Source organism: Entelurus aequoreus, linkage group LG12, assembly GCF_033978785.1.
Source record: "Entelurus aequoreus isolate RoL-2023_Sb linkage group LG12, RoL_Eaeq_v1.1, whole genome shotgun sequence".
Classification (NCBI taxonomy): Eukaryota; Metazoa; Chordata; class Actinopteri; order Syngnathiformes; family Syngnathidae; genus Entelurus; species Entelurus aequoreus.
In genome coordinates, this window is record NC_084742.1 from 37591506 (window position 1) to 37615650 (window position 24145).

General features: G+C 39.1%; 2 protein-coding genes across 2 annotated transcripts; one reads left to right on the plus strand and one right to left on the minus strand.

Annotated features, from left to right (window-relative positions):
- Positions 1-16682: 16682 nt before the first annotated feature.
- On the plus strand, positions 16683-19032 carry LOC133662182 (uncharacterized). Its single transcript, XM_062065941.1, has 3 exons — positions 16683-17134; positions 17449-17667; positions 17972-19032. Exons 1-3 carry the CDS (start codon positions 16869-16871, stop codon positions 18123-18125), a joined length of 639 nt encoding a protein of 212 aa, XP_061921925.1. The 5' UTR covers positions 16683-16868; the 3' UTR covers positions 18126-19032.
- LOC133662181 (uncharacterized) lies at positions 18183-23422 on the minus strand. Its single transcript, XM_062065940.1, has 11 exons — positions 23338-23422; positions 23115-23269; positions 21948-22058; positions 21713-21827; positions 20686-21536; positions 20331-20517; positions 19967-20215; positions 19677-19801; positions 19263-19309; positions 19030-19178; positions 18183-18902 (listed from the first exon to the last, which is right to left on the minus strand). The coding sequence occupies exons 1-11, from the start codon at positions 23405-23407 to the stop codon at positions 18715-18717; spliced, it is 2247 nt and encodes a 748-aa protein (XP_061921924.1). The 5' UTR covers positions 23408-23422; the 3' UTR covers positions 18183-18714.
- Between the last annotated feature and the right edge of the window lie 723 nt (positions 23423-24145).

Below are 24145 nucleotides of genomic sequence, written 5' to 3' on the forward strand. Positions count from 1 at the left end.
TATTAAGAGGTCTAAAACAAGGGTGCCCTTTGTCTCCATACTTATTTATTATTGCTAAGGAAATATTGGTGATTAAAGTTAGATTGAATACAAATATTGAAGGGCTCAGTAATAATAATATTGAAAGTAAAATAATGTATGCAGACGATACAAGCTTCTTTATAAGCCCCAATCCTCATTGTTTGCGAAACCTTCTTGATCTTTTGGACATATTTTCACAGCAATCTGGGTTTAAGCTAAATTATGATAAATGTAAAATATTAAGGATCGGAAATCTAAAGGGAACGTCCTTTCGAATGGAATGCAAAGTGCCTGTTTTGTGGACAGATGGACCAGTTAACATACTTGGTGTTGTTGTACCAGAGAATCTGGAAGATCTAGGCTCAGTAAATTATGATAATCGACTAAGAAAGCTGGATAAAATTATGCAATTATGGAAAGGGAAATCATTAACCTTGTATGGTAAAATATCTATTGTCAACTCGTTAATTATTCCTCAATTTATTTATTTGTTTTTGTCATTACCAGCTCCATCACAAAACTTTTTTAAGATTTATGAGCGGAGGGTCTTCGATTTTGTCTGGGACGGCAAACCAGAAAGGATTAAAAGAAAGGTTTTGTACAATGAATATGAATATGGGGGCCTGAAACTTCTCAACCTTGAAGCTATGTGTCTGTCTTTAAAAGCATCAATTGTTCCAAAGATGTATTTAAACACTGAGTGGTACACAAGTGTCTTGTTGGACAAAAAACATGTACTGTATCAAAAGAAATTGTATCCTTTTTTACAAGTGATCCCCTCCCATTTTCCTTATGTAGAGAGTCTGCTGGGAAACATGGCGGGGTTCATAAAGGAAACAATCCACTCATGGTGGTGTTTTCAATTTTATGTACCAGAAAAAAGAGATGATATTTTGCAGCAGATAATATGGATGAACTCTAATATTGTAATAGATGGAAAGCCTTTCTTTTAGAAAAATATGCTTGAAAGAGGAATCATTTTTGTCAATGACATTATCAATGAGAATGGTAAAATTATGAAATATGATGAATTTACAACTATGTATGGTGATGCTTGTTCAAGCTTTTCATTTAATCAACTAACTGGAGTCATTGGGAAAAGATGGAAACAAATTAATTATGGAACTACTAAATTATTAGTTTGTAAACCCTTAAGAAATTCTAGTTGGCAAAAGAACTAAAATAAATAGAAAAATATATACGTTTTATTTAATAAAAAATCTTTGAAGGCTGCCCCATACAACACATATGGAAAATGGGAGGACTTTTTTGACTGCCCGTTGCCGTGGGATGCAATATTCAAATTAATCTACAAAACCACTATCGATGTGCAAAATCGTTATTTTCAAATTAAAATTTTTTATAACTTCCTACCCACGGGAAAAATGTTAAAAATATGGAATATGACAGAGTCAGATGATTGCCGATTTTGTTGTCAGGAACCTGAATCCACCCTACACTTGTTTTGGTATTGTCGTATTGTGTCTTCATTTTGGGTGGAAGTTGAAAAAATGTGTTTAAAGATTGGTTTGTTTATTAAGCTTGATGTGGTTTCAGTTATTTTAGGAGAGTTCATTGACAGTCATGATTTAGTCAATTTAATTATAGTACTCGGTAAAAGGTTTATTTTTAAGGCCAAAAACAGATATTCACTTAGTATTTCTTTCTTTAAAACATTGATTCAGTATTTTTTAACTTTAGAAAATTATATGGTTGAAAATGATAATGATGCCAAAAAACATAAAAAAAGATGGGAAGTCCTCAAAGGCTTATTTTGAAAATGTAATTTTGTTTATATATAATATGCAATCTGTTGTTGTATTCCCTATTTTAAGTGTACATAAATGAAGGTGTGTGTTGCTGAGTTCGACTTGGATATGATCTGGACTGTACATGGGTGCTTAATTTGAAAATGTATTTTTGTATGTGGATTGTATGCAACCTGTTGTGTTCCCTGCATGGTTTTTGGTGTACATGGGTGAAGGTGTGTGTTGCTGAGCCCGATCTGGACGTTATCTGAACTGGACCTGGTTTTAAGAACCCTTTTGAACAATCTGATTTCATTGATAACCCGGTCTGGTGAAGTTAGGGTCCTTTGTTTGTTTTGTTTGAAAGTAAAGCAATATAAAAACAATTACATAAAAAAATAGTAATTAATGAAAATGTTAGTGGACCAGCACCACACACAATTATGTGTGCTCTAAAGACTGTATCCCTTGCAGACTGTATTATTCTATGTTGTAGGGACCAGAAGATTTTTTTTTTTAATAACAGAAAGAGACAGCCCCTTTTGTGTAAATGAGTGTGGATGAGTGTGAATGGGGGAGGGAGGGTTTTCTTGGGTTGATGCACTAATGGTAAGGGTATCTTGTGTCTTTTTTTATGTTGTTTAAAAAAAAAAAAAAAAAAAAACTTTTTCCACCAAGCATGGGGCCCATTTTGGTGATAGCTGACTGTGTATGTTGGTAAAATTCAGCTTTTTCTTATTACATTGTGATATTTTGCTCTTTTTCTTAAATTTTTACCATTATTTCTATTTAGATAGGTTATTATTTGCAAACACACATTTAAAGTTTTAGCAGACACATTAGGTATATTGGCGCAAAGTATTGGTATCAGATTGGTATCATCGATACCAGCATGAATTTTGATCGGTATAGGATCGGAAAGAAAATCAGTGGTATGTGCGTGCGTGCGCGCGTGCGTGCGTGCGTGTACGAACCAAAACAAAGAGTGTAAATGGCTGAGAAGAGGGCTCACTCTGTTCAGTCAATTATACTGTTAAATAAATATGCTGAGAGCGATGCAAAGAGTGAGACCTCTTTCTCTTTCTTCCTGTTTGCCTAAGAAAACAAACACACGGACAAAGCAGTTTATTGATGGCGGCAAAGTATTTTAACTTCATTTTCATGTATTGTTTAATTGATTCACTTATTGACTATCAGCCCAGGCCTAGATGCCATTAAAACTTTTTCCAAATAGCATGTGGTCTTTATCAGCGTACTGGCTGCCTCCTCTGCAGTGCACACAAACTTGCTGTTTCCTTAAACACTTTTTGGACACGAGGCTCAACAATTGTGATTGGCAAACTTGTCTGTCACTCAAATGTCAGTGACGGCGGAGAAAAAGAAAACAAAAAACCTCCACCTCTTATGGTTATTTATCACACTAATTAAAACCTCGATGTCGATTCAATATCATTTAATCTTGCAGCCCAAGAATACAGTATCCTCTGTCAATACAACTACAATCAAAGTTATTTGACCAAGCACATCAAGTTTATGTAAAGTGGGGCAGTCAATTATTTTAGATTTATTTGTGACATTTTCCTAATTACCGGTACTTGAAATAAAATGATCCAAGCAAACACGAAGTTGTCCCTAGCACGTCTCATGTGATTGCAGCAATCCATGCTCGCTTTTGCTGGTCATTCTTCTTTTCAGCCGCTTCCGTCTCTCCAGAAATGCGCCTATGAATGCAAAAAAAAATAGTAATACCTCTCCCACCTCGATTGTTGCAAGTGACAATTGCACCGCTGCTGCTCACTGCTCCCCTCACCTCCCAGAGGGTGATGGGTCAAATGCAGAGGATAATATCACCACACCTAGTGTGTGTGTGACAATCATTGGTACTTTATCTTAACTTTACACGTCGTTGGCATTATGAATATCAGCAACAATGAGCGCGTTTACAAACAAAGCCTGCTAATATGGCCACCGACAATGCATTGTGGGAAATGTAGAACATTCCGAAGCCCTCCTATAAAGTGTTTTATCCGAATAATCGATTAATCAAACAAACTTATCGATTGATTACTAATAATTACTAAAATAATCGATAGCTGCATCACTGTGTTAAGCTTGCTTAAAAAAGATAACAAGAAACAATAAAAAAAGGAAACAAACAAGTCACATAAAGCCACATAAAAATGTCCTAAAATGCCTTTTTTAAATAAAAACGTTTATGAATGTTTTTTGAAATACTTGACTTTCTGTGGTGCCCTCAGAGATTCTGGGAGCACATTCCACAGGCGTGGGGCAGGCAACAGCTTAAAAAGTCTCCCATAGTGTAGAGCCTGATCCTGTTGGAAGGTAGTAAGTGTTGGTGGATCGCATACATATTGTGGTATTGTCGTGTGTGGTGATGAGCTCTTTGAGGTGGACTGCTGCATTTCCAATGGAGGCCCTGATTAGTTTGTATTCAGAGTTTATATTGGATTTTGTAGTGGATGGGTAACCAGTGGAGCGTGAAAAGGTGTGATGTGGTCATATTTGCACCTCCACGTCAAGATTCTGCCAGCATAGTTCTGGATTTGCTGAAGATTCTGCAGGCTCCTGCCAAACATCCCAACAAGAAAGGCATTGCAGTAATCCAGACTGCAGGAGTTAAAGGCATGGACCATAGAGGGGCGCAGCTTGGTTATATTTTCGAGCTGGAGGAAGTAGACTTTGGAGAGGTGGCAAATGTGGCTTTCAAATGATAAGTGTGGGTCAAATTAGACACTTAAGTTTGTGACAAGAAAAAAAGAGGGTTGCTGTGGCCAGAGACAGAAATATTATTGATGTCTGATTCCGATGAATATGGCTTCTGATTTTGCCGCTATTTAACTGGAGGAAGTTCTCTGACATCCATGCTTTTGTCTCCTGCAGGCATGCGGTGAGAGCAGGTGGTGTGGCCGAGGTGGGGTTGGGGTCAGTTTTCAGGTATAGTTAGTAGTCATCAGCATACAAGTGAAAAGAGGTCCCTTGTTTACTGGGGGAGCATGTAGCTTGTGAAAAAGGCTGGCCCAAGATCTGAACCCAGACTTTGCCTCCCCCAGGGTCAGATGCTCAGCTTTGCCAGTGAGATATGACTGAAACCAATGGAAGATAGTTCCAGAAAGTCCAACATGGTGTGAAGCTGATGCAGGAGAAATGTTATGGTTCACAGTAGTGTGCCCGTGATTTATTCTGAACTTAACATTCATCATTAATTAGATATATTATTAGATTACACTACAGTGGAACCTCAATTTAGTTCTTGAACATGATTCCTAAACCGAAAAGTTTGTATAGTGAAGCACAATTCCCCTTAAGAATCAATGTAAACATGAATAATTGGTTCTAGCCTTGACAACAGTTCCTTATTCACCTTATTTAGTAAAAAAATGCACACTTTGAAGACCCTATAATGTATGTATATGTATGTATACAGTATGTATGTATGTATATGTGTGTATATATATATATATATATATATATATATATATATATATATATATATATATATATATATATATATATATATATATATATATATATATATATATATATATATATATACACACACACACACATAAATGGTGGCGAGAAAAGAAAAACGCTGACGCAGTGAAGGCAGAGTTATGACTAAACAGGATATGACCAGGGAGCCCCGCCTTTTCTTATAATAATAGTTATTGTTTGCCACGCCCGTGCGTACAGGAAGTCATCAAAATCGATCACACGAAATAAATTAATGAAGCGTTCGTACGCGGAGACATTGTTAGCACACAGAGAGATATTTGGCGCAATTTAAAGGTTCGTAATCCCAACAAGTCACAAATGAAGGCATTCGTAAAGCGAGGTTCCACTGTAATTTGTTTTACATTACTGTCCCAAAAATGAACCAAACCATGACCAATTCATAACATTTCATAATTTTTTTTTTTTTTTTTTAATAGTCAATTACAATGGACGAATATGCTTATTCCTTGTTACTGTTGCAATGTGTGTCTTTTTCTAAAAGCAGGTCATCTTAGTTTGGGCAGCCATGTTATTCGCCCTTACCGTCTCCTCCATCCCTCCAAAATCCATCGGCAGCCGGGCGTGTTTTGTTGGGTAAATAAATAAAGAGGAAAGGAGGCAAAGGGAAATGTTGACATAGCCTGTCCTTGTGGCCAGATTAGCCACTCATGCTTGAGCACGGGCTAAAGGCGCTTGCATTATTCAGCCTTCGACACAGAGATGAACAGCTATAGTGTGTGTGTGTTTATTTGTGTGTGTGTCTTTGTCTATGAGCAGTGTTTGGGGCGGATGCCTTCACTTTTGTGGGCATAGCAAGGATGCAGGGCGCTGCGGGAAGCTTGATGCTTAATTACCAGTTTTCTCGAGGGTTGCTGTCCATGGTGCTGAAATTTTCATTCCACACTTTTTGTACACGTCGGCCTGCAGCTTGCGCCGCTCTTCAAAAGCCAATAAATGAACAAAACGCATGGTAGGTATAAAAAACAAAACAAAAACATGTCTTATTTCACGCCGAAGCTTAAGTTACCACATTCTCTCAGTGGCACGCTTAAAGAAAAAGCTCCTTTGTGTCCAATATTTGATCCAAGCAGGACACTTGGTTGCCTCAGGAGTGAGTCAGCAGCTGCAATGGCCGTCAGGTAGGCTCACATAATTGAAGATTTGTTTACTTTAGATAGATGTAATTTTACAATTGGAGAACTGAACTCTGTCAGATTTACCCCAATTAACACTAATATACCCTTTAGTACTGATGATTACCTATCTTAAAACTGGACATTTGCTCTCCCAGAATCCTTTAAAGGGGTCCTATCCTGCTCATTTCAGGAACATTTAACATGATTTTTACTTCCTCTAGATCAGAGTTCTTACGCTGCCTCAGAATGTGTGCATTGTTGACTGAAAGGTGTCCCCTGCCTCCATTTATCTGTTAATGACAGTGTAGAACTAAAGGAAAAAATAAATAAATTTCTGACTGCCATTTTGAGGTAAAAGTGAGAAACAGTACCGAGCAGCGGTCCCGGTTAGTCAAGCAGCAAGTTCCCATGCTTAGACTTCCTGAAGTGACGTGAGAAATTCTAAAGATCTTGTGGAAATCTTGTGAATTTTTTTACCTGACTATTCAAGAGATTTAGACCGAGCAAAAAATAAACAAATCAGGAATAAGTTAAAAACACACACCAACCTGATGGCACTTCTGCATCATGTAAAAGAAACATACATTTTAAAATTATACATGCAACTGAATTCAGATTTGTAGGATACGTTAAGGTCAAGGGTAATCTGGATGGCCATATAACAGAATGTATTTGATTGACTGTGATATAAAGCCATCAAAAATCCAAGTCAATGATAGACTGTATCACATTAGAATTGTTTATTTTAGTTTAGTCTAACTCAGTGGTTTTCAAATGTCTACTGAATGCTTGTACTGAAAACACATTTCATTGCGTGTGTGTGTGTGTGTGTGTGTGTGTTTGTGTTTGGTATCTGTGTCTGTGAGTGCAAGCCTATGTAATAATGGGGGATCTGGGTCATCAGGGTATTGTTTTTAAGTTTGTAAAGCATTTTGTGTTTCATTTCTTCTATATATGAAAAGCGCTTTATAAATAAAGGTGGATGGATTGATTGATTGAACAAGGGACGAATGGCTCAACAATCTCTTTTATAGCCAAACACAATAACAGCAGCAAGCTGTTCTCCAAATTGTAGACAACCATGTTGCTACAATAAAAAACAAAAACGGGGAATCCAGTTTACCTTGTGTTCACTTTTTCTACCAAGTACCCCCTCAGAAAACAATTGGCTCTCAAAGTACTACCTTAATGACCAACATTAAAATACAGTAGTGTAGTAGGCCTAAGTATTAATTAAACACAAGGCAGGGGTTTTATTTAACAAGTAAGATTAATATTTTTGGCCTTTGTAACATTACACACAGTTTGAACAGTAAATTGTGATAACGGCTCGAGTCACGTCATTACAATATTTAAATAAGTGATTATTTGGCGTACCACTGGATGGAGCCTGCGCACCACTAGTTGTACCTGTACCACAGTTTGAGAATCATTGGTCTAGCCGATAGGACTGGTCTAATTCCTAGGTGTCGGCAAAGCCTCGTCCAGTTTTCCTTGGCCACCATCTGCATCATTTCTTGTTGATACTTTTTTTCTCTCCTACCTTGGCACACAGTCAAAAAGCATCCATTGATTTTTTGCTTCTGTGTGCGTCTGTCAGCTTTGACACCTATAAAGATGCCTGGCAGCCGTGATAAGAAAATACAGTTTAAAAGGCAACATTTATCCTGTAAATATCTTTGCACTTTTGGCTTCACTGCCAAGGTGTACAATGTAATTTGTTTTTTTGTTTTTGTTTTTACATCTTAATCAACAAGTGTGTGTGTCTGCTGTTGAACACAGAAGCTTTAATGACAACACATTGCCAAGTTATGCATGGATAATTATCTCAACACTTTGCCAAAAGTGACGACACTTAACTCACCTCTGACCTGCTAAGCATCTGGTACAATTGCTGTTTAATACTCCCATTGCAAGATATTTACATTGCAGCAGTTAAAGTCGTAGATATGACGACATTTATAGGACTGGTCAAAAGTTTGAAGGCCCCTACTCAACTTTTGACTATTGTTCTAAATGCTAAGTATTTTAATGTGCAACAACCAGATACATGTTTATGCTTTATGACCAGTCCTTGTTTTCAGCACTTACTTTTCAGGCAGTAGTCTTTTAACTTCTGTGTATTATGATGAACCCCATTGTTTATGAAGAAAATAACTTTGTTGTTGTTTAAGGATGTCTCAGTAGGGCTGAACGATTTAAAAAAAAATATCTATTTACGTTTTTATTTCCCTTAATATTGCAATTACGATTTAATATGCGATAATTACTTTGACTTACAGTCTTGTCAGCACAGCTGTTTCATTGTGAAAGCAGGAAGTGTGTTGTCTTCGAGTTTGAGCTCTCACTTGACTGCTCTGTGTTGCGGTGAGATAAAGCTAGATGTCTTTAAAGTGACTCCAGAAATCATGACTGTCTTCCTACAATTTTTTTTTATAAGACGAGTGCAGGCTCATAACTTGAGAGGCTTTGGATATTTCTCATTGCCGAGAGCTCAAACCACTCGTAAACGTTTTTGTGTGTCTGTATGCGGAGTAAAACTATGGAACAAACTGGACTTACAACACAAGCAATGCCAAACTATTAATCGATTTAAACTATTGTACAAACATCGGGTCTGGTTCAAATATAGAGATGAGGGTCTTTAATTTGACCTGCTGTTGTACTCTGTCTCAAAGTGTTAACATGTGCTCAACGTTTCCTTACCATTATTGCTATGTTGTCTATTACCATTATTGCTATGTTGTCTATTACCATTGTTGGTATATTCATTATTCCTACATTGTTGATACAAATTATTGTTACAGTGCAATAATTATTGTTACCTGTGGTAATGCGACTATGACACAGCATTTGTATTATAATTCTTGAACAAAGTAACAGTGAAACTCATGTGAATAATCACTGAATGGAGAACTGGGGGTGGGATTAAATAAGTTATCTTCTTCCCACTCCCTTTCAGGCAAAACTGGACAATCATGCATTACATACTATACATTACCTTTTGCACTATATTAATTTATATTATGTGTTGTCAACTTTGTACTTTTTTAAAAATTTGTATTATTATTTTTTATGTCATTGCCTGAAATAAATAAATAAATGAAAATGAAAAATGGTCAAGCAGGACCACTGAGCGCTATATCAGCCTCACTTTGCATTTTATTGAAGAGGATTTTAACCTGAAGAGCCTCTGCCTGACAGCATACTTTACCGAGAAAATATAGCTAACGGGCTAGAAATGAGTGCTTGGAGCTTGGGGCTTGGACGGCAGCAATCGGACGTGCATCACCACTGACAATGCAGCTAACACATTAAAGCTACATAACTGAATGTATGGATGAGGCTGCAGTGTTTTAGCCACAGGCTGCAATCGGCTATTGGTAAGTTTCCTCTTGTTATTTTTAAAAACAGTATTAGCTTGCTTAGATCCATCCATTTTCTACCACTTGTCCCTTTCGGGGTCGCGGGGGGTGCTGGAGCCTATCTAAGCTGCATTCGGGCGGTAGGCGGGGTACACCCTGGACAAGTCGCCAGCTCATCGTAGGGCCAACACAGATAGACAACATTCACACTAGATGTACTGTTGAAAATAATCTTAAATACCTTTTTTATTTAGTTATTTTTTGAATAATTGATGTTAATGGTACATTTTTCTTTGAGACTATTTTACAAAATTGTTTTATTTATTTTTAAATCTTACAGATGGTACCCTTTATTTTTTTCTCCAGAAAATGCTGTGAAAAATTAACCACGAGTCAGGACTGTAAAAAATTAATTGCACATTTTTCACATAGTTGAAAAAATATATCAAAACTGACTGAAGCCAAAAAAGAACTGAATCTTCTGAATCATTTTTAATCACTGAATTTCCAACAGGAGAGGGTTCTAGGCAGAGAATGATAGACAGGGTGTTGGAGCAAAACACAGCGCTGATCCACATACTGTCCTAAGACCGAAAACCCCGATATCTGATTCCCACTTTGCAGGACATAGAAGTTCTTGAGTCCATTAACAGTGCCCTCAAATCTCTCTAAGATTTTACTGACATCCTCTTAGGTATATATTACATTAGTATGTCATATCTTAGACCAGTCCTGCATCTGCTGAAACACACAACTCTGGTGTAGAAAAGGATGAAGACACTAAATTCAAGAATTATCGCTTACCCAGAGAAGAATTGCAATGACCCAGCCACACAGGATCTGCTCAATCTCGCTTCTAATGGAAACCCAAGGTTTAAAACCGACTACATTAGTTCAGAGAATATCACACACATTAAAGACAGAGTGAAGTTTAAAATGGAGGAGATAGCACGAACAGTAAATTGTCTCCATTTATTTGCAGTTAAGAATATACAGTAAAGTGCTATTGCATTATTACTGTTATGTTTTATAGAAGAAAAAGGCCCCATGTCAGAGAGACGGAATTGCGGTCTTTGGGCAGCTTGTTCACCAGACAGACATCCTCTATGGCTGTACCAGTGGAGGGTGCCATTAAAGCTGAACTGAACAGCTTATTGATGGCTCCAGTCATTGAAGGAGTGCAAGACACCCTGGCTTTGTGGAAAACTCAGTGTGAATTTTCCAATTCTAAGTAAGTATTGGTGTGTGCCAGCAACAAGCTCACCCTCTGAACGTCTACACAGCGCCGGTGGGAACTTGCATGTCCCAAACCAGAAATGGTCGACATGCTGGTGTGTTTAGCCAAAAACCTGTAAGAATGTACTAGTCCTACACTAAAGCACTTTCCTATCTTGCAGACGCCAGCTATGTCGCTCACTATGCTGTTGGTTTTATATTATTTCACCAACATGTTTGCAATATGTACAGAAAATAGTTTCATGTTTACTTAATTGCAGTGTCAGTGTACTGCTGTATTATCAGGGATTTTATCTTCCATGTATATGTTTTATTAGTTATTCCATTCCATTTGTGTTCCAGCTTTATACATGAGTGTTTGTGGTTTATTCTGTGAACCAGGGGGGTAAGCCTCTTCAGGGCCTTTTTTAGTTTATCGGTTAGGCTATCGATAGACCCCGCATAATTGGGGAGTGGTGCCATTACGAAGGGCAGTAGGTCAGAGAGTCGTAGTTGTAGCAGTATTGATGTTACATCTGCCAAAGCATTGGCAGAACGTTGACAATGGGTCAGAATTTAACATTTTTATAAGGTAGTGTTTGGACATTACTTTGGTGTAGGGAGTACCAAAAATTTAGAGGCGGTAACACCCGAGACAATGACTAGCTCTATCGTATGAGTCACTAGTTAACAAACTCTGAGAATTTGGGGATAAAGTGAATAACGCACAGGAGGACAATAAATACCAGCCAAGTGGAGCGGTAGTCGAGCAACAGACCTCATAGTAAGAACCTCATATGCATTATATTAATTCCTTAAACTAGGGCTAAGGTTAAGGTTTGCATCAGAGATTAGTGGGACACCCTCCACCCCTTTTAAGGGGATGAGCGGAAAAAAATAATGTGGTTTTAATCAGGTCTCACTGAGATCAATGATGCTAAAATCATTGTCTCTAAGAACCTCATTAACAGCGCTTTAAAAGACAATGATTTTATATTAAAAAAAAACATTTGTTGTGGTCTGTTTGGAGGCATTTTTACTAACGATATCTGTAGATTACGTCTATTTAGTGTGTCTCAAATAATTGCGAGCACATCTAGGAATTGATACCGTGGGAATCTGGAAATAACTTGCCAGGTGCTGCGGTGGATTTGTCACATATTTTGCTACCTCAGCAGGATGCATATCTACCCCACAGTCTCAAAAGAAAAAGAAAAATATTGTGTGTGCTATGATGTATTATTCTACGTGAAATGCTGTGTGTGCAGGAATTTTCCAGCCTGGCGCTGGTTAGTTCAAGCTTAACTGATTCCTTAACGGACATTTTTAAGAGACCCTCGCTTCGATTAACACAACTGCGGCACAGTGCAATGCTAGCTAGCTAACACTAGCTGCGCTCAAGTCACTAGAACTGTACTTTTCAACTGGCGGCCAGCGGGCGAAATTTGGCCGGGAATGAAACCCAACCTGTCCCCGAGTTCATCCATCCATCCAAAACCCTATGAATTTTGGATTTAAGAACCCTATTAAAAGTTTTGGGATATCTCACAATGACTGTACTGATTTCAGTATGCGGTCACAGGTCCATACAGTATTTGTTCTGTTCAGTGATGTCGCAGTTCCAATTGTGATACCAAGAACTCTATTGATTTTAAAGACTGATACAAAAGGTAGCTGAGTTCAAAGGTCACATCAAGGCATTATATGGGTTTGCTCTAAACGAATGAAACGCCCAAGTGTCCAACTTTCTCAGCGGCGTATGAGCATCCTCTTCCCATTTGTCTGTGAGTGGTTACATGTCTGAGTGGAAAAAAAAAACTTCCACCAGTCTTCCTTTCCCGCTTCTTGACAATCTGTTGATCCCTGGTGGAATCTCCAGATGAAAGGCGCCGACGCTCAGACTATGAAGCATCCTTCTAGCCTTCTCCTCACAGGAGGGGGAAAAAGTACTCTCAGAAAACTCGGATTGGCAGAATGAGGCGATATCAGTGCCACTTTTATGATGGTGGCTTGCCCTAAATGGGTTATATTATGCAAGAACCTACTTTTTTGCCTGTTGGCCCCTGTTTGTGTGTATTTGGGATCCCCATAAGTGTCAGAATTGTGAATTGAAACCATGGAGGCATTGAGGAGAACAATGTTGCCTTGTTCCAAACGGGCTGTTTGAGATTTGTGACGTATGCCAACTTGTTACATCAGCGGATACCTCCATTCATGCTAAACGTTTTCCGGCTGACGCATGCACTAATCCGCCATTTTTATTTTCCGTAGCATGTTTGTAGTCCAACCAAAATTGTGGCCAAGGTGATATCCATCAGCTAAAATGCTCTATATTGGTTTTACGACACGCGCAGCCGGAAATGATGCACAGAGCCTGGCTAACAGCCCCCCCTCGGTCCGAGGTGCAGTATACACAAGGATTTACCCAATGTGTGTAAAAAATAGTTCAGAATTATGATATGACCCCTTTTAAATACAAGCTGTATTAGTACAAACAAAGTCTACTTAGCAACACGTACAATCATGTGAATAGGAATCTGATGAACTACATGTTGAGTTTGATAGTGAATTACTTAATGATTAGTTGTCTCTACAATTTAGTAGTTTTTTTCTGGAAACACTAAACGTGTGACCTGACATTTTTGTAGCTACGCTTTGGAGCACAAATATGTCTTCTTGCAACAAGCTTTTTTGATCAACATTTTCTCAAGTTTTGGCAGCAAAAATGTAACTTCACCTAAATTATATGGCAAAAATGTGTTTACTGTTTTAATAATGTTGTAGGGCACAAATGAATTGCCAAGCTGCAAGGCATGTTTATTTCATCTTGTACGTAACAACAATGTAATTTCCATTCAGTCAGTCAGTTTCAGTTTATTTCGAACATCCACACAATACAATTACAATGTAATACATAACACATTTCCAGTTGTTTCTTTACAGCATGTCCGAAAAGGAGTAGGAAGAAGCAGAGCTTATTTAATCCTACCCCTTTTCATACCATAGCTGTTTTATTACATTTGTTTGTTCTCTATTTGCAAAAGAACAGTGACTACATACATTAGTAAATAAATTAATATACAATAAGTAAACAATGATTAAATACATAAATAAATTATAGATATATACCCATATACACAATATTCACAGTTCTCATATATAAATAGTTATGTAATTTATAGTTCACCTAGGAAATTAATAGGATTATCTAACTTTTTAAAAAGTTTCAAGATGTGTGTCACAATTGTTCTTCTTTGTACTTGGTGAACACTTGTAGTTTGAACAGTCTCTTAAAGTCAATCAAATTGGTGCTTTGTTTGATATCCTTGCTTAATCCATTCCATAATTTAATTCCACATATTGATATGATAAAGGTATTAAGTGTTGTACGAGCATACAAATGTTTTAAATTAGATTTTCCTATAAGGTTATATTTCTCCTTTTTCCTGAGAATAATTGTTGGACGTTCTTAGGTTGCAGTTATACTTTGCTTTGTACATAATTTTAGCTGTTTGCAAATGCACCAAGTCGTTGAATTTCAATATTTTGTATTCAATAAATAAAGGGTTTGTCTGTTCTCTATATCCAACATGTATTATCCTAACTGATCTTTTTTGTAACACCTTTAGGGAATGAAGCTTACTTTTGTAGTTGTTTCCCCATATCTCTACACAATAACTCAAACATGGTAGCTAGCGAGCAGCAGTGTTACCATTAAGTTATAACTGAATTGCATCAACTCAATAGTCTCTGTGATTTAGTATTTTTTCTTGGTTGTTGCCTGGGAAACAGTAAACACATGACCTGTCTTTTTTTTCTAAATCAGGCTTTGAGACACATGTCAAATCTGCCAAGAACAAGTTCTCTGATTTTTCCTTGTCGAAGGAGCTAAAATATATTTTAGTTTAGTTAGTTTCATTGTGTCTGACTTTGTCTAATCTCCCTATCCTTTCTCTGCTGTGTGGTTGGGCACAGGTTGTCCAATAAGGAAAGATCATTTATAAAAAAAAAGTTTAGACAATGTGTAGTTTTCCTGGTTTTTGCCAAGGAAATGGAAAAGTACATGTGATTGGACATTTTTTTCTATCGTAATTTGGTAAGCAATTTCTGCTTAGCAACAATGAGCAGTAAAAATACTGTACGTACAGAGAATCTTATCAATTTATGCTGCTCTACATTGCTATTTAATATAATACATACATACATTCAGTACAATTTAAATGTGATGGTTTTTTTTTTAATATATTTTCATTTTTTTCCCCATAAGGAGTGCTAATTTTTGGGCAGAGTTACGACCTGAGATGAGTTGTAAGGAAAATGTACAGTCTGCCATATAAGTGTGCGGGACTTGACAAGGGGGCGTTTTAGTGGCATAATACGATGCTACATCTTATTTTTTTTGCCCACTGTCCTTATTCAATGATTAAATAGATTTCGGCCTTGCTGGCGAGGCAATTTTATTTATTTTTACCTCCTGCCTTCATTGAGTGCTTTTTTTTATTTGCCTTTGAGACGCACATCATCTTTTTTTCTTCCCTCCACTCCCTTCAGGACATCCTGAAAGCATGTCCAGGGGGGGCGTGTCAATGATTTATGCTCTCCATTTTGCAGGCAGTACACCTACAGTTGATGTTTTAAGCACAAATTCTCTTGACTGCCACTCAGGTCTTAATTTATTTTTTGTATGCTTTGATTCAAGGTTCCCACTGGTGTTGGAATTTCTTAAAATTGCTTGAAACATGCATTTTAAAGGGCTTGAAAAGGGCCTAAAGGGCTTTAAAGTGCTTGAAATTACAAGTAGTTTCCTCCTTACAGTAGATGGAGAAAATCGGATTAATTTGTGTGTCAGCATCCCTTTTAACTCTTCATATGGTACAACTACAGGGCTTGTTTGTCTGTTGGTTCATTATAGGGATGTAACAATATGAAAATATATCACCGTTATTGTGACCAAAATTATCACGATTATCATTATAATTGCGGTATTGTTGAATGTGCTCAAGAACTACTTATACACACACTAAAATATTTTGAATAGTATTTTTTTTTTCAGTAACTAAAATAGACACACTCTTAGAAAAAACAACTAGCGTATTTTCTGGACCATAGGGCGCACCGGATTATAAGGCGCACTGCCGATGAATGGTCTATTTTTAATCTTTTTTCATATATAAAGCTCACCGGATTATAGGGCGCATTAAAGGAGTCATACTATTTTTTTTTTCTGAATGTACGACACTTCCTTGTGGTCTACATAACATGTAATGGTGTTTCTTTGGTCAAAATGTTGCATAGATTATTTTACAGATCATCTTCAAGCCGCCCCCTGTGATGAGGTAGCAACTTGTCCAGGGTGTACCCCGCCTTCCGCCCGAATGCAGATGAGATAGGCTCCAGTACCCCCCGCCGCCCCAAAAGGGACAAGCGGTAGAAAATGGATGGATGGATCTTCAAGCCGTTTTCTGACAGTAGTTTCAGGATGCGCCGTTTTGTGGGCGGTCCTATTTACGTGGCTCACCTTCGGCAGCGTCTTCTCCCCGTCATCTTTGTTGTAGCGGTGTAGCGTGCAAGGACGGGAGTGGAAGAAGTGTCAAAAGTAGGAGCTAACTGTTTTAATGACATTCAGACTTTACTTAAAGGCCTACTGAAATGAAATTTTTTTATTTAAACGGGGATAGCAGATCTATTCTATGTGTCATACTTGATCATTTCGCGATATTGCCATATTTTTGCTGAAAGGATTTAGAATAGAAAAACGACGATAAAGATAGCAACTTTTGGTATCTGACAAAAAAAAGCCTTGCCCCTACCGGAAGTAGCGTGACGTGGACAATTGAACATATCCGCAAAGCTCCCTATTGTTTGCAATGATGGCCGCCAGATCTGAGAGCGATTCTGACCGAGATAGCGACGATTTCTCCATTAATTTGAGCGAGGATGAAAGATTTGTGGATGAGGAAAGTGCAAGTGAAGGACTAGTGGGGAGTGGAAGCGATTCAGATAGGGAAGAAGCTGTGAGAGGGATAGAGCCATATCGCTTTGAACCCGACGCTGATGAAGACGGTCAGGAGGACGCTGCTGCTATTGATGCTGGAGGAGCACACGACATAGATCGCCTTGAGAATACAGAATGGTAATATGTTATTTATTTATAGACTAGTTTTAGTTTGTGGCCTAGTCTTGCACTGTTACTGTTAGTGTTACAACTTACACCCCAGGCCTATCTATACACTAAGTATCTATCATTGACACAATGTCAAACCTAATTAATTACCCATTATTTCTATGGGCCACAGCTCCATATACCGGCAATACTAAAAATATGCATGCAGATTAATAAGATCCACAACAAGACAATGATAATATTAATTATTCCACATGTTTGCAGATTGCAGGTGTCAATAATATGAATTGATTTACAAATATTATGAACATTTCTATTTCCAGGTGTACATGTCAAAACTGTGTGAACATGGAGACAGTGGCTGAGTGTGTCTGCTGTAGTGAAATAGAGGCAGTGACCAGAACGATGGAGGAGGAGGGGGTGAAGACGTGCATCATAGACCACCATGGCTTTCCATCTGTGTGTCTGGATGAATGGGTGCTGCAGACAGCGTATAACGCCTACAAACAGCAATATGGCATGCTGCAGCAACAGCAAAATGAGTGAGGCACTAATAAGTTTAAATAATTCTTTATTCTATCAACCTTTGGAAGATAAGTCAGAATGAGCACTTTCTTATCTTATTCTTATTCTGTGAAATGTACTGTGCTACAATGCACATGACATTATATATCATAGAAGTATTACATAGATGGACCGTAGATGTCAACAATATTTACAATTTACTGCAACAGTAAATGACAAATGAATAGAATGCATGACAATGTCTTTTGAATCTCAGAGAACAGTGAGTCACTGTGTATCCATGTCCGGATAATAACAGCTGCCATCATTTGCTACTTGCAGGCGGAGACGACACACAGCCTATCGACAGTTTGTCCGCTTCTGCTGGGGATATCTGGGAAAGGACATAAGGGTGGTACTACCAGCTTGTGTAGTACATAAGATTAGGACAACATTCCCATCGATGGACTACACGGGGTTCCAAGACGTGCAGTGACTGCAACAGAATCTACATGGCCACTGTACTTAATCAATAAAATCAATCAATCAATCAATCAGTCAATCAATCAATGTTTATTTATATAGCACTAAATCACAAATGTCTCAAAGGGCTGTACAAGCCACAACGACATCCTCGGTACAGAGCCCACACACGGGCAAGGAAAACTCACCCCAGTAGGACGTCGATGTGAATGACTATGAGAAACCTTGGAGAGGACCGCATATGTGGGTAACCCCCCCCCTCTAGGGGAGACCGAAAGCAATGGATGTCGAGTGGGTCTAACATATTAGTGAGGGTCCAGTGGAGCCAGCAGGAGGCCACCCCGAGCGGAGACGGGTCAGCAGCGCAGATGTCCCCAACCGATGCACAGGCGAGCGGTATACCCCGGGTCCCAACTCTGGACAGCCAGCACTTTATCCATGGTCACCGGAATAACCCCTCCACGTGGGGGGGGGGCAGAGGAGAAAAGAAAAGAAACGGCAGATCAACTGGTCTAAAAAGGGGGTCTATTTAAAGGCTAGAGTATACAAATGAGTTTTAAGATGGGACTTAAATGCTTCTACTGAGGTAGCATCTCTAACTGTTACCGGGAGGGCATTTCACACTTACCGAAGCGACTCCTGTGCTTGGCGATGGCTTCCTCCTTGTCTGGCTTCTCCAGTTCATCGCAGAGGAAGGGAGGCACATCCACAGTGACGCTGAGTGGTGTTCTCTCGTCAGGGGTCTGTCTGCAGCCAGCAACAACCTCCCTGATCAAGTCATCTACGTAGCCTGCAAAATACAATTGTACATGTTCCTGCTCACAACACAATATACTCATGGAGAGTGAAACTTGACAGTATTATTATCATGATACAAAGTGTCAAGTGTTTACATGTTTTGTGTCCTCTACACTTACGGTATGTTGGCTCTGTCGCGATTTTCTTGACCACATGGCCCCCTGCTTTATACTTCGGGTAGCGTACTGCATAGCGCTCAGCACCCGCTTGTGTAGTGGCTATAGGGCGGCTCGAATTTTCGTTCCAGTGCAGCCCAGCAAGCAGGTTCCTAGGTGTGGTAACAGAATAATGTAATAATTAGTACTAAAGTATGGCACACACTAGTGACACTTAGATTAGTGTGGAAACATACCTGCACAGCATTCCGATGTATGAGAAGACATACATTTTCGGTGCGAACTGTATAAGATAAAAGACACTTTATTCAGTCATGCGTCCATACAATGTGTGTGTAAATTTATAAATTGTTTGTAAATTTGAATACAAATGTTTGTGTATTAAACTGTTAATAGTCAGCTATTAAAGCTTGATCTCCTGCAATAATGAAGCTGTTTTGTTTTCAATGTTAACACCACGCCAGAATTGTTTGCAATCTTTCTCACCAAGATGCCAGCCACTATGTTGGACCTCCAACATTCTCTTGCTTACACTGACTGTATCAAGGCTTCATTTAGTATGCTCTAGTATTTTGCTCCCTGGCCACCAAAGTCCTAGTGGCAGGTGGTAACCACCGACACCACCTACAGGCGATCAGTCTAATTCTCACCTGTATGATAAGGCTATGGAACGCCTCCACCTTGGAAGTCTGGTGTTCACCCGACAGCATGGCGATATCTTTTAGCAGGGACTTGTTGTTGACCACCTCCTCCAGTTTCACTGCTGAGCGTGAACCTAAACATAAATTTAAAATAGAACAACGTTTCTACAAAAATGTTCCAGTCAACTTAAACTGGTTATTTACTTACAAGTTTATCTGAATTTTTTGACTTTCAAAAGATGTGCAGGAAAATACTGCTAGTCCCTCACTGCTTTCGGGCAACTTATTTGCCTACTCACTTTGTTTGAGCCATTTCTTTTGCCGTTGCAGTTGTCCATGAGTACAAATTGGGAAGAGGTCGCCATGGTCCTTGTGGATGTTCTGAATGTGTCGCTCCACAGACTTCCACTTGGCAACCAGAAGTTCCCCCTCTCCAGGCGGTGTAGACACTGCTGCCCAGTAGAGGTGGTTGATTATACTTTGCACCCAGGGCTTCAGGTCTTCACAGTCCTTATGCTTGGCGATGGCCTTCAGTTTCTTTCCGATGGCTACAAACAGAAAAAAACAGAAATTTGTGGATTAAATACAATATCGCATTCATCTGATCACTGATATGTACACACTACTTCACAACTTGTCATGCATACAAATAATCCAACTAACATTTTGCAACATGCCAGATGTCATAGCAGTGCCGTGTATTGGGCATGTTTTCACGAATCCATTTAGCGATCTGTCTGTGTCTGTCTGTCACCAGCACCCCGACATCCAGGTCCCAGCTGATCAGCAGTTCCACCATCCTCTTCAGTCCTTCCATCTCCATATGGTAGCTGCCAAGACATTCGTTGCTCTGAAATATATATAACAGAAAAGGAATGAGCAAAGAAAAAAATGAAAAAGGGGCTTAGTATACATTGAAATGGTTAATGTTATTAGACAAATTTACTAGGATAATTCTGGAAAATCCCTTATCTGCTTATTGTGTTACTAGTGTTTTAGTGAGATTATATGGTCGTACCTGTACAACCTGAAGGTCGAGAACCACATTGGCCACAAGCTCCATTGTGGTGTAGGTACCGAACTTGGCGCTGTGTCCCGGACTGTCTGCTCGCCCATCACCACCAAGGACGAGGGGTCGGCCTTCCACCTGCAGCATGGTGAGGTGCGTCCGTTGCTGTTCCTCCCACACCTTTTTGATGGCTGGCTGCAGGATGAGCTCCTGGTGGTTGAAAAATGTCCTCTTCACATACGTGACCACTCCGATGCTGTTCAGCACTTGCAACACCTTGCCAGAAGATGCCCCAGCGAAGAGGATGCCAGCAGACAGCAGGATGTTGCCCGCGGCATAAGGGCCAATGTTTGGCTGGCTGCTCCAACTACTCCTCTGGTCACATGATGCACATTGAAGAGTCATGGTCAGCTGTGTACCGTTCGAATCCCAAGAAGGGCTTATGTCCTGGCTGCCACAGACTGGACAGTGACACCACTTGACGAGACTCTGGAGGCACGACTCAAAGATGATGTACTTCGGTTCCTTGTGGCAGCCCTCTTCATGCATCTGGTGAGTACATGGGCGATCTGGCGACCCGTCAGATTGACACGGATCCGATGTCGTTGACTCACTCGGCACATAGCTGTCATCGGAAGAACCACCAACAAAAGGCGCAGTGGGACTTGATGCTGGTCCTTCATCAAACAATGCAGGAGGTGGTCGTAGCTTGGCTTGCATTCCAGACACACCTGGAGCTGCTATGTTAGTCTGCATCTCGGGGCTGTCAGATGGAGCTGCTACACTTGACAATGGGACTTCACTAACCCTGGCCGGCCGAGCTCTAACCCTCTCGAGGATATCTGGGGTCACCTGGTGTCCTAGCAATAAAATCAAGCACAAGTTGTTTTATATAATCTGTTAAAATTAAACTAGAATCACATAATAATTATTGTCTTTGAATCACCTAATTTATCTGTCTACTCTACTCTGCACAGGCAGCGTGCAATGTGTACTGTGATGTGCAGAATCATGTTCGTCACCGAAATAGACATACCCTTTGATCTATGATGTATTTTCCCTGTTTGGGTGCTCTTGCTACTGGTCATTGCTGTTGGTGCTGTCCCAATCGGTACCCAGTCCGTCTGGCATCCTTGTTCTCTTGTATTTCCCTGGAAATGGAGAAACAGCTACATGTAATATGGATACCTCATTTACATTAATTATGAATACTTTTGGATTGGGCTTGAACTGTAATCCATTTGAACATTGATTAGGAAAACAAATCGAACCTGATCTTGATCGCCCTCCTCATCAGGCAAATCTAGTGCCATTGCCATTGGTTCATCCACCGCATCCGCCACTGATGCCGTAGTCGTACTGTCCATGATCTGATCTATTGTCTGTAAATGTACAAATGTACAATACTTTATATTATTGTCTATTGTAATCTATTGACAGTATTGACACTATTGACAGTAATGTCAGTAAATGTACGATACTTTATACTGCAGAAGAACTTGACTAGAACTTGAAGCAATAATTATATGTAGACTATTTTATTGTTAATTTATTTCATTGTTCATGGAGTAGTCCAGTGGTTCTCAAATGGGGGTACGCATACCCTTGGGGATACTTGAAGGTATGCCAAGGGGTACGAGAGATTTTTTTTTAAATATTATAAAAATAGCAACAATTCAAAAATCCTTTATAAATATATTTATTGAATAATACTTCAACAAAATAAATGTTTAGAATTAAGTTCATGAATCCAGATGGATCTCTATTACAATCCCCAAAGAGGGCACTTTAAGTTGATGATTACTTCTATGTGTACAAAATATTATTTATAATTGAATCACTTGTTTATTTTTCAACAAGTTTTTAGTTATTTTTATATCTTTTTTTCCAAATAGTTCAAGAAAGACCACTACAAATTAGCAATATCTTGCACTGTTATACAATTTAATAAATCAGAAACTGATGACATAGTGCTGTATTTTTTTTCTTTTTTTCAACCAAAAATGCTTTGCTCTGATTAGGGGGTACTTGAATTAAAAAAATGTTCACAGGGGAAAATCACTGAAAAAAGGTTGAGAACCACTGGAGTAGTCTATGACTGTGTGTGTTAGTTTTGGTTGATTGATTGAGACTTTTATTAGTAGGTTGCACAGTGAAGTACATATTCCGTACAATTGACCACTAAATGGTACCACCCCAATAAGTTTTTCAACTTGTTTAAGTCGGGGTCCACTTAAATTGATTCATGATACAGATATATACTATCATATATATACTATCATCATAATACAGTCATCACACAAGATAATCACATTGAATTATTTACATTATTTACAATCCGGGGTGTGGAGGTGGGGGGGTTTCAACAATTGAGAACAAAGAAATGGATATTGGAACAGTGTAGTCTGACTATGAAAACTGGATATCAAGATTCTTACCCTCTTCCTTTCCCTTTTGGCAAATGCAGACCTCATGTGCCCAGTCTGTCCGCTTGTGGAGGGGGTCGGGTGCTCCGGACTTGTCCGTGGTCTATCGAAAATAGTTGGCTTCGCACCTTTCTTCAGCACGAGTCGACGAGTGCTGATTCCCATTTCTGCCATTCGCAAGGGACCCTCTTCGAAACATGATCTTTCGAAATGTTCGCTGCATAATACACTGTACTTCGTATGTGTCGTCCAATCCAACCGTGTTCGCTTGACTTCTTTGTTCCATAGTAAAGCTTGGCCGCCATCTTTTGGGAAAAGAAACAATGAAACACCGGTTGTGTTTTGGTTTGTGTTGCTACATCCAGCAGCAACACACCGCTTCCCTACAACTCTCTTTTTTGCAGTCTCCATTGTTAATTGAACAAATTTCCAAAAGATTCACCAACACAGATGTCCTGAATACTGTGGAAATTAGCGATTAAAACAGAGCTGTTTAAATTGGGAGGGACCTATTCCAAGATGACGCGTTCAACTGCCTTCGTCACGCGCATACGTCATCATACCGCGACGTTTCAGCCGGATATTTCCCGGGAAATTTTAAATGTCACTTTATAAGTTAACCCGGCCGTATTGGCATGTGTTGCAATGTTAAGATTTCATCATTGATATATAAACTATCAGACTGCGTGGTCGGTAGTAGTGGGTTTCAGTAGGCCTTTAAATCAATAATGGAGCAGCATCTCCTCATCTGGAAACAACAACACAGGAAACGTGTCCCGTGAAAAAGCGTCCGACCGGAACTCGCTAATAACTAAAGTTCCTTGGGTGAATAATGTAAACTCACTACACCTGTATGTTATAGCGTTTTCATGGCGAGTTTACTGACAGATATAAGTAAGAATGTTATGCTACTTTATATTAGAAAATGGCAACAGCGGAGTATGAATGTCACATAAGAAGAGAGAGAAAAAGAAGAAGCTTATCAACTACGACTACGACACGGACTACAAAGGCGGACGCGCGCAATTTTTCAGGATTCATGC